Source organism: Phocoena phocoena, chromosome 4 (genome assembly GCF_963924675.1).
Source record: "Phocoena phocoena chromosome 4, mPhoPho1.1, whole genome shotgun sequence".
Taxonomy (NCBI): domain Eukaryota; kingdom Metazoa; phylum Chordata; class Mammalia; order Artiodactyla; family Phocoenidae; genus Phocoena; species Phocoena phocoena.
In genome coordinates this window covers 31,407,964-31,420,010 of record NC_089222.1, presented here as the reverse complement: position 1 = coordinate 31,420,010, position 12,047 = coordinate 31,407,964, and the positions used below count along the sequence as shown (strand labels likewise).

Here is a 12,047-nt window from a genome sequence, read left to right as displayed (position 1 = left end):
CATCCACCGAGTATTATTTAATTAATGAAAACTTTGATACGGGATTCTGAAGTAGATTAGTAACAAATGCTGTAAGTTACTTTGTAGAAATACAGAAAAGAGTAAGAAAACTTAAATAATGATATTAGATGATTCTGAGATATTTGAGAATTTAATTTCTACTCAAGCTCATATCTACTTGCTTATTAATACTACTGAAATAAAAGTGCAGTTCTGAGAATACCATGTAATGTATCAGCCTGGAGGCCTGAGAGAGAATAATGAAAGGTAAGCCTAGAAAGAAAAACTGGATGCCTATTTTGTAAGATGATAAAATTTCACTCCAAAAATTTTATTCCTTGTTGTTATGATAATAAAAGTCACATAAATAATCCAAAAAATGTTTATTTTAACTTTTTAATTCTCATAAAAATTGGGACTTAGAGAAAAATGTTTGTGGAATAAATGAATATCTAGGTTTAGAAATACTTCCAAGAGCATTAAGTGAAATGAACATGAAGCCAATAAAAGGTTCCAATAATACTGTTTATTCCCTAATCCAGTTAAATTTAATTGTAAGCCCTTAGGATCTTCTAAATTAGTTCATTCAGCAAATATTTATTAATCATCTACCAAGGACCATACAATGTATTAAGCATCTGAGTTGTAGAATCTAAAACACTATCTTTTCCCTCACAGAGACTGACATGGGATTAAATAAGTAATATATAAAAGAAGAAGAGATCTAGTCTGCCTTGAAGAAAATCAGGGAAGGTTTCAGATACGAGATGAAACTTCATCTTAGACCTAAAACAAAGTCAGATTTCCCAGACAGACAAGCAGAGGGAAAATATTCCAGATGAAGGACATGGTAGAAACCAAGACAGACAGGGAGAGACTGCTCAGCACGTAAGGGGATCTGTAAAGTCTTGACAATTAAGGTAAGGGGACAGGCAAAGTACAGATGTGACTTTAGACAGAGACAGAAGTCAGGTCAAGTAGGGGTTTGTTCGCCAGCTAAGTTTGGTAAAAGTCACATTCCAACAGAAAATGAGTACCAATATATTCCTTATCATCTTTAATCCAAATGTAACTCCACCTAAGCCCCCCCTCAAAAAAATGTAGAGGGAATAATATCTAAGTCCTTTCAGCCTCCTACAGCTATATTTTTCAAAAATAATCACTAGAAAATGGTAACACAGAAGTAAAGAGGTCAGTTTTAAATGTTGGTGAGTCACATTGATTAAAGAAAAGGGCCAATCTGCAGATAGTCATACAAAGAGAAGACTATTGCAATGATTACTCAACAGCACATTTACTCTAAAAAGTAACCTCACGTGGGTTGAATTTTTAAGATCAGAGTATCATAATTTTGATCAAAATTTTATACCTTAGGTAACTTAGAGCCAGGTTTAACATCATGTGGCTTTGCCTCTACTACCAACATGTGGAACTGTAACCAAATATATTGTTCTTTAAAAAGGAACTTTCGCTTGTTGATTGCAAAATACAGTTCCATAAACAAAACCCATATATATATATATATATATATATATATATATATATATAAATGTTAATTTTATTGCAGAAGTTTGGAGATTATAATGACAGCATTTAATTTAAGTTTGAGTCTGTGTTGGACAAATATGCACTATGCTTTACAAATGACTGGAAAATCAGTTTTATTTGCCTCCTTTTTTGACATTGGTTTGATTTGTGTTTGTTTGTTTAAGTAAAAATCACTAAACTTGTGCAATGGTAGCATGGAAATTACCTGAGGTGTCTTGTATGATTGTGCTTTGACAAGGGTGGACATAGCTTAAATTATAAAAGCTAAAGATTAAAGAAAAAGGAAGTATAAGTTTATGCTGCCTATTTAGAAGAGAACTTTCATTCTTCATAACTATATAACATTATAATGCCACTGATTCATAAGGGAGTTTAAATTAATTCTGTAGGGTAGGACACCGGCATTATTAGTGTTCATTTTATATCTCTAATGTTCTTGGTCTTATTGAAACATTTCAGTATACAAAAATACTGCAATATTAATACCCAAGAGAAAAGCCATCATAATGTGTATGCTGCTCATTATGATCAGTGTGGTACAATTTTTAAAAATAAACTATCATGCCCTTCAAAAAAACAATCACTAGAGCGTAAAGTGGTAATAAAATTCAGCAGAAGTTCACGCATTGCACCATTTCTGTTTACCAAACTTCCATTGAGTTCAGTTAAAATAAAGTAAATTGACTATTTGAAGAAGTTGTTGACTTAGCATTAAAACCATAAGGTAGAAATACCTTGGACTACAATGACAGACAGATTTCTGATAACTAATGTTTATTTGGCTATAAACACAGAACTCTGTATAGTTTAGAAAAGTTCTATTTTAAGTGATTATTTTAATGTTCTTGAAATAACCAGGTATTTTTACAAAATTTTTAAAAATTTTACTTCCCACTGGGATGCCAATTCAAGTCTTCTGAGAACTCTCTGCCTCAGAGTGCTACAAAGTCATTTTTCTAACTAAGAGATTTAATGAAGCCTTGACTTATTTACCAAAGAGCCAGCAATGTTTTCTTAATTTCAAATACTCACCAAAAACTAACATTTCCAAACAATTGTATTTTGTCACAGTGAAGAACAACTGCACAAAGATAAACAAATTAACATCGCTTTGCTTTTCCTCTAAAGCCAGCGGTCCCCAACCTTTTTGGCACCAGGGACCAGTCTTGTGGAAGACAACTTTTTTACGGCTGGAGAAGGGCGGGGTGGAGGGGCTCAGGCGGTAATGCAGCGCTGGGGAGCGGCAGATGAAGCTTCACTCCCTCGTCCTCTGCTCACCTCTTGCCGTGCGGCATGGTTCCTAACAGGCCTGGGACCCTGTCCACAGCCCAGGGCCCTTGGGGACCCCTGCTCTAAAGAGCTGTATTTTTCAGAAGATACAGTTTCTGTCAGTGTGAGTAAAAGTGACTGTTTTCAGATTAAGGAGCTGGCATGTAATCAACAGTTCTTCTTACTGGCCTTCTGGACATTCCACATATCCAAATACTGACTCTGAGTATGAGTTTTGCTGTATCGCTCCAAGGCAAGACAGATTAAAAGGTTCAAATGTGCTTCTCTTGACAAAAGGTAAAAAAATTAAAACAGTATTCTATCTTAAAATGTTACAAATGATTCAATTTCCTACCCTCCAAAAACTGTTAATTGCATTTCAGCTGTATTATTGGCTACCCTGAGTCACAAACCACTTGGGATAGTTTGTATATAGAAAATCTGCCATTTCCTTGATTGTTAACACATAACTTTCACTTCATCATTTACTTTTAAGAAAGAATAAGAGAAGTCTAGGTTTCTTTAATTACAGCATAATATTCGTCTTCAAAAAAATCTAAAGAATTATAAAAAGTAAACCCTGAAATGTCCATCACCATTAATCATTTGAAATATCTTGATACAATTTTATTTCGTATTCCTTTTCCCTTCTGCTATCTACAACGGAAAGAGTTCCCTTCTCCAAGGAAAGCTCTGTAAAATAGGGCCAATTCTTATTTGTCTGAGATAATCTGGGTATCACTTTGGATAGCAGGCATGACAAAAAAACAACCTTGCAACTACTCCCAACTGTAGCACACAGTATGGTGCTGAATTAAGCTTTTCTCAGTACTCAGTCTCAGGATGCTACATCAGGAATAAGAAAATGAGCTATTTTCTTAAGTCAGTGTATTCACATAAAACTGTGGCTAAATACATGAATGAACCACTATTGATTATCTACAAAGAGCTATTTATTTGCAATTCAGAAGAGAAGCACCATACATAAATTGTAAACAGTTAGGTTCCGTAACATACTTAATACAAAACTTAATCATCAATTTAGCCCAAAAAAATACAGTCATAGATTTCTTTTTTTTTTTTTTTTTTTTTTTTTTTGTATGCGGGCCTCTCACTGTTGTGGCCTCTCCCCTTGTGGAGCACAGGCTCCGGACGCGCAGGCTCAGCGGCCATGGCTCACGGGCCCAGCCGCTCCGCGGCATGTGGGATCTTCCCGGACCAGGGCACGAACCCATGTCCCCTGCATCGGCAGGCGGACTCTCAACCACTGCGCCACCAGGGAAGCCCAGTCATAGATTTCTGATCTGAAGATTATATCTAATAAAGCTAAGAGCCAATCTACCAGTAACCACCCTTAGAAAGGAAATTTTCTTTGGGATGAGACTCCAGATGTTTCTCTAGTAATCATGATGAATTTATCCTTATCCATTCACCCTACACTTGATAGGTGATTCATAATTCTTATCCTTGTATATTTATGAAACTTATTTTGTATACATTACACACTGGCATGATTAAACTGTCCTTTATAAGCTAAATTAAAAATTTTACACATCGACTGACATGAGTTACTATATCACAGGGTGACTTATCAGCCAATGATTTCGTTTCTGAAAGGTTCGAACTAAATTTATGTCTCAATTTGACGAGGCTAAGAGATGTCCAGATAGCTGGTAAAATATTATTTGGGGGTGTGTCTGTGAGGGGCTTTTGGAAGTGATTGGCATTTCATTCAGTAGGCTGAGTAAAGAAGATCCACCCTCACCAATGTGAGTGGGCATCATCAAATTCCTTGAGGTTCCAAACAGAACAAAACGTGAAGGGAGGGCAAATTCCCTCTCTCTTCTTGACATCCAGCCTCTCCTGCCCTTGGACGTCAGAGCTCTTGGTTCTTGGGCCTCAGGACTCCAGGACTTAACACCATCAAATACCCGGGTCCTCAGGCCTTCAGACTCTAACTGAATTATACCACTGGCTTTCCTGATGCTCCAGCTTGCAGACAGTAGATTATGGGACTTCTCAGCCTAATACAGTCAGCATCTTTGCCATCTTTACCCTCATTCTATTTTACACCAGTAATGAAAAAAATCACTAAAACATTAATGGCTAATACCTACTGCCTACTTACTGTGTGCAAGGCACTGTTTGATAAGCATTTAACAGTGATTATTTCATTTGATTCTCATAACAATCCTCTGATGTAGGGAACATTTAAAATTCTATTTTACAGATAAAGAAATTGAGGCACACAGAGATAAAACAACTTGCCTAAGATCACACTGCTAATGAATGATAAAGATGGGATTCAAATGTATGCAGCCTGTTTCCAGACCTTGATTAAAACCAATGTCTCCCTTGGAAATTAATGTCTCGTAAACTTAACATAACTGAGACAGAGACAGAAATCATTAGGAGCAACATGAGTATGAAATCTTTACCCTTAAATGGCTATAACAGACCGTGCTGTATATTTGTGAAGGAAAAATAACAAAGTTAAAGAACACGTACAGAATAGAACTTTATCCATTAAGACTACGTCTACATGGTGAGTTATAATAATAAAATTTTTAACATTTTCCTTTCTAAGATGAGAATCCTCAATCTAAACATTTTTACATATTTTTTACATGTACATACTTTTAAAGAATGCAATATACATGTAAGTAGAAGGCTTACTACACTACATAGTTTGATTTAACAAACCTTTATTGCTCTCCTACTATGCACTATGATACAAATTAGATATTTAAATATAATTCAAACATGAACTCTAAACACAGTAAGCTTGCATATAAGTGAAATATATATAATAAAAAATAATATTGTGATAAAGAGATACAAAGGAGGTATTTACAAAGTGGAGGGTGGCACATTGAACTGGAATCATTCATTCTGCCAGAGAGAGGGTAGAAAGAAAAGTAAGGCTTCCAGAAGAGGTAACTTTCTCAGCTAGCACTTAAATGATGAAACAGTCAGAAACATAGGTGATAAAGGTCATCTTGGACAGAGAAAATAATGTGTGTAAAGGCACAAAGACACAGCAAGTTGAGAGATTTCAGTAGGTTCTACGGCTACAGCATAAAATTCAAGGCAGGAAGTGGAAAGAGATGAGCTGGAGTAATAGCTAAATCAGGAAATTCCATTAGAAGTACTCAGACTCATGATGAGGATCCACTAAAGGGATAAGAGAACAAACAAACCCTCCTATTCATTCCTGGGTTGGGTCTTCACCCTCAAAAATAAATATTCAATGGCAGTATTTCCCTAAATTTTACAGTGAACCACCTCCCTTCCCCACTTAAAAGAAGAAAGTTATTTAAAAAAAAAAAAAAGAGGTATATTCTAATTTCTAGTTACCAAAGACTTGACTGAGAAGAAAAATACCTTAATGATGCAATAAACCTTGAAATCAGCAGAATTAGCTTACTTTTAGTTTCTTAGTGGCATGAAATTAATGAAATATTACAATAATATTTCATTTTTGTTGGAACAACCTGTAATTATTATAGTTTAGTTCTGGATCAAATCTTAAAATGGTTTAAATTCAAAAGACATAACAACCCTGAAGAGAAGGAAATCTAATACATTTGACTTCAAGCTCTATTTTCCCATTTAAAGGCAATTGAGAGTTTAAATTTGGAATTAATATACAATAGTAACAATACTTATTATTTACAAAGTGCTCTACATTTTCAAACCCTTTTACAGTTATTACTTTATTAATTTAATAAGTTTATTATGGAGGTGTCATTTCTTTCATGAAATGAAAGGAGCAGAGACAAAAATTCAGGCACAGCAGGAGTCAGGGCAGCCTTTCCTACTTAATAGACAAATCATCTAAGATCAAGCATGGAAGGTACATGAAATAATATCCCACATCTGTTCTCTAAGATACATGCGAGACACTCAGGTTTGAGATAGTCAGGTAAAACTAAGAGGCCTCAATCTGGCTCTCCTAACAAGGCCAATCCAAAAACAGAATTGTAAAGACAGTACTAAAAGCATCAAAAAAAAAAAAACAAACCCCCAAACTAAAAAACCATACCTTCAGAGCAGCACTGATGATAGTGAGGGAAGTTCTATGGCAAACTTTGTTTTACTATCTGAAATGCCAGCTTAACCCACTCCATGGAGACAAACTTTATACAAGTGACAGAGTCAGCTTATTACAAGAGAGAAATCCCAATATCAACAAAGATACAGATACAGATGCAGTAATTATACTGGAAGGGTGAAGGCATGAAACTATAGATTAACATTTCCATTGCTAGGTTAGATCAAGCAAGACCACTATTAAACCACAGTTCAAGATGCCCAACCACCACATGAAAATTCTTAGAACCAATAGTAATTATTTATGTCCTAGTCTATTTATTTATTTTCAGTCTTACTAAAACTGCGAATCATAAAACTGATGGCGTTTTCCTCTTTGTACTGGCAGCTAAAAGCTTAGAGTAAATTTTATAGCAAATGAATAAGAATTAAGTAAACTCACTGCTGTCTTTCTTGCCTTCACCATCTCCTCATTTTTTTTTGTCCTTACTCGTTTATTTTTTTTTAATCTGAATGAATTGTGTAAACTTTCTTAAAGGCTTTCTGAGATAAGGGAGTATTTAAACTAGCTAACTAAACGAACAGTAACCGAAAAATGAAAAAAGAAACATTACCTTTTCATCAAAATTACAATCAAGTCTTCTAATCAACACGATGAAAGTGCCAGATGAATTGTCTCTTAGTGGCGGAGGCACTATGGGTTCACAGGCATTCTCTGGTTTTGAGTTAATCAAAAAGCCCTAAAAAAGGAATGAACAGTAAGTTTTCTCTCTGTTAAACTCAAAAAAATGAATTCAACTTACTTCTATAAACACCTTTTGAATCTGTTCCATGTGTTTTGCATTATGCTAGATGAATTATCTGGCAACTACAACAGTTCCTACCCTCCAATTGCTCACAATCCCAGAACTTCTAAAGTAGTATTTGGCTTCCTAAGCAATTTTTTTTTTAAGTAAGTTCCATTTTTGCTATTAAAGTTAAAAAAAAAAATCACACATAAGCCCATCACCCCAGAGACAACCACTGTTAGCGTGTTGGTATATTTTCCAATAATGACTGACATTTCTAAACCAAGCAAACACTTCTTAAAAATTAACTTTTAAATTTCTTTCCTCAGGGGCTTCCCTGGTGGCACAGTGGTTGAGAGTCTGCCTGCCAATGCAGGGGATGCGGGTTCGTGCCCCGGTCCGGGAAGATCCCACATGCCGTGGAGCGGCTGGGACCGTGAGCCATGGCCGCTGAGCCTGCGCGTCCGGAGCCTGTGCTCCGCAACGGGAGAGTCCACAACAGTAAGAAGCCCACGTAACGCAAAAAATTAATTAATTAATTTCCTCAAATAATGAAAATGCACAGCGTTTCTAGGAATTTATTATATAGAAACATTAGCCTAGGTATATAAAGGTATATGTAGAAAGATGTCCCCTGCTACATCATTTTTAATAGCAAAAACTGGAAATCATGCACATCGATAAGGCAGCCATTTAAAAAATTATAGTATATTCATACAACAGAAAAATAATAGAATCATTAAAAAGAATAAGATAAATCCTTACATAATAAACTGAAAAGACGTCCACAAGATAACTACTAATTTAAAATGAAATAGCAAGCTGCTTTCCCATAAATATAGGATGGTTTGACATCTGAAAATGTATTAATAGTTTAAAACAGAAAAACCAAATGACTATCTCAATAGGTGTAAAACACTGAATAAACACATAAAAAGATTATCAAAATAATTAAATTCATTTATAAGGAGGCGGGAGCAATTAAAGTTATGACACAGTGCCCAACAATGGTCCTGTATGGCGCATGAATTGGTCACACCAACCATCTATTTCACAGGATTTGGCAATTTTGTCAAGTTGCATTGCTTGGCTTGTGATAGGGAATGCTTTTGCGCATGTTTCAGGAATAAAATGCAGCATACCTTCACTTACTCAAAGAATAGCTCCCATTCTTGATTCCATAAAGCACTTGGTTTTTACTTTGCAAGGAAACAGAACTGTGGTTATCCTTCCAATAATGAATATTTGCTTTACTCATATTAAATTTACTCCTTGTTGCCTTTTCTGTGCCTTTCTGCACACAAACTAACTTTTTGCCTTAAAGCCAAGTCACATAGTGCAGTTCTTTTCAAGACACTTATAACAGCAATTAAATTCAAGCCATGTAGTACCAACAAGGTATATAACTCAACTGAAGTGAAGACAATACGAACAGCTATGACCAAATTTCCCATGTCCGGGAGATGACAACTCCATCAGGACTGCCACCTAGCGGATAGCTAGGGAAAGACACATCCCAATTTCAGATATGTTAAAATATGGGATAATAAAATGCATCTTCGAATCAATAAATTTATGGTATGTACAGACACAAAAAAGGGTCTACAAGTGGAACTAGAAAAAGCTTTTTGTTTTTTAATCAGTTCTGTATTGATGAATCTGTTATGACAAGCATGCATTATTTTTAGACATAAGAAAATTTATAAAAATTAAATACACATAAGCTAAAAGTTAAAAAAAAAATCTATTTGCATTAATGGAAATTGAAGCCTAAAAAAAACAGGTCTTTTTTTTGTTTTCCCCGGCCACGCCACACAGCTTATAGGATCTCAGTTCCCCAAGCAGGGATCGAACCCGCACCCTCAGCAGTTGAAAGTGCAGAGTCCTAACCACTGGTCCGCCAGGGGATTCCTAAAAACAGGTCTTAAATATTATCTTTCCTGTGGACTATACTAAAAAGAATAACTTGATAAAACAGCCTACTAATTCCTATCCTTCCCCCAGATGTAAGTCACTTAAAACAGTGCAAATTTACTTTGTTTCATCCACAAAGTCTACAGAGTAGTGTAATGGGTTTTGCCAATTAATTTGGCAGAACTCTCTGGTCCCTTAAATAAGAGTGACCAAGAAGGTGCTGCCTTAAGCCAGGCCCACATGCCTCATGTCACCCTCCAGGGCCAATCCTTTTTATTAAAAAGGATTTTAAAAGGATTTTTATTAATCTTTTTTATTAAAAGGATGCTTGCTCTGCGATCAAGGATCCTCCTCATCCCTATTTACTGACAGGGGCAATTTATGCCAATATGTAGGAAGCCCAAGAAAACTACCAACGTCCAGGAGACTCAGAAAGGATGCCCACCTTTCTGCCCTTTGTTGTTATAATTCTCTGATGATTAAACAAGGATGCTGGGGACTTCCCTGGTGGTCCAGTGGCTCAGGATCTGCGCTCCCAATGCAGGGGACCTGGGTTCCATCCCTGTTCAGCGAACTAGCTCCCACATGCTGCAACTAAAGTTCCCGCTTGCTGCAACTAGGACCCGGAGTAGCCAAATAAACAAAAAAATATTAAAGTGTTTAAAAAAAGAATAAATAAAATAAACATAACAGATAAATAGGGGTATGGGAAATTAAGAAAAGAAACAGCTCATCTAAATTAAGAATTCACCTGTGATTATTAGATTTCTACAACTGTATTCAATTATGTTCAAATCAAATTTATTAAAAACAAAACAAAACAAGGATGCTGGACAAAAATAGTGTATGCAGACTGGCACCTCAATATCATCGAATGTATAATGCAATAGGTTTGTGGTATATATATTTGTGGATTTTTAAAAAACTTTTATGACTATACATGAAGCAAAGTACACAAAATATAATTTTTCAGCTTGATGAGTTTTCCCAAACTGAACACACCTGTATCAGGAAACAGACTATTAACAGCACTGCAGGAGTTCCCTTCATCCTCCCTGCCAGTCACTACTCCCCCACCCTATCAGCAATGTCTCTACATGGACTTCTAACAGCTTAAATTAGATTTTGCCTAATTTTATAACTGACATAAACAGAACCAGACATACAGCAAATTCTCTTTTAGTCTTCTTTCTCTCAATACTGTATTTGTGAGAATCATTCCTACTATTCAGCAACCATACTGTGGAGATATACTTGGCAGATCTTTCAATTTTCATTTCTCTATAGTATTACATTGTGCGAATATACCAAAATTTATTCTACTGTTGGTGAGCATTTGGGTAATTTCTAGTAGGCACTATTACAAATAGTGCTGTTATAAACTTTCCAGTACAAGTCTTTTCATGAACATATGCATGATGGTTATGTACACAGAAGGAGACCCATAGGATATCAAGCTGGATCATAGAGTATCAAGCTTTAGTAAATACCACCAAGCAGTTTTCCAAAGTGGTTTGGGTTACCACTTTTTAACTGGAATATTCAGATAATCTAAACTTAAAAATCATACTGAGGGCTTCCCTGGTGGCACAGTGGTTGAGAGTCCGCCTGCCGATGCAGGGGACACGGGTTCGTGCCCCGGTCTGGGAAGATCCCACATGCCGCGGAGCGGCTGGGCCCGTGAGCCATGGCCGCCGAGCCTGCGCATCCAGAGCCTGTGCTCCGCAACGGGAGAGGCCACAACAGTGAGAGGCCCACGTACTGCATTAAAAAAAAAAAAAAAAAAGAAGAAGAATATATGCAGTGATAATGTCAACAAAAATGCTGAAAGCAAGGCAGCAGTGCCTTTTTCCCTTTGTAAGAATATAAAAGTAAAAGCAGGAAGAGAGAGAAAAGTGGTAAGTTGTTTTGTTAGGGTACCTGAAGTTATTAATAATTAATAACTGCAGCAACAGCAAGCAGTTGACATTTGTTGAGCCATAGCACTTAGCACTGCGTGTTAGGCACTATGCCCTTTAAATGCTCTAATTCAGTTAATCTTTGCAATAATCCCATGAGGTTAACTACTATTGTTATTATCCCTATTTTAAAGAGGAGGAAACTAAGTCTCAAAAGAGTTAGGTAACTTGCCTAAAGTTATACATAGCAGGCATGTAATCCCAGGAAGTCTAACTCCAGACCCTACATTCTCAACCACTATGCTACACTGCCTCTGCCAGATAAAAAAAAAACACAGGTGAAGAACAAAATGGGCAACAAGAAGAGAAATGGACATCTACAAAAATGAACAAACCAAAATGTTAGTCTAAAAGGCAGTTAAGGTTGATTCCAAAATTTGATACAAATATTTCAAATGATAAGTTGTCAATGGAACCTGTCATAATTTTTACATTCAAACATAGACCAAAAAGAGTTACACTGATAAATCAGACTTTATCAGCTAACATTCTCCTAATGTGTGACAGATTCATTTGT

The 12,047-nt window shown here is 36.0% G+C and overlaps 1 protein-coding gene across 2 annotated transcripts in view; it reads right to left on the bottom strand.

Annotated features, from left to right (window-relative positions):
• The window catches only part of RNF13 (ring finger protein 13), a 140,511-nt gene that overhangs the window by 65,156 nt on the left and 63,308 nt on the right, over positions 1-12,047 (bottom strand). For both annotated transcript variants that reach the window (XM_065875717.1, XM_065875716.1), the window contains exon 4: positions 7,485-7,610. Coding sequence is in view for 1 of the 2 variants with exons in the window: in XM_065875716.1 (XP_065731788.1) it covers positions 7,485-7,610 (126 nt within the window). In the remaining variant the exon portion in view is untranslated. The remainder of the gene's footprint in view (positions 1-7,484; positions 7,611-12,047) is intronic.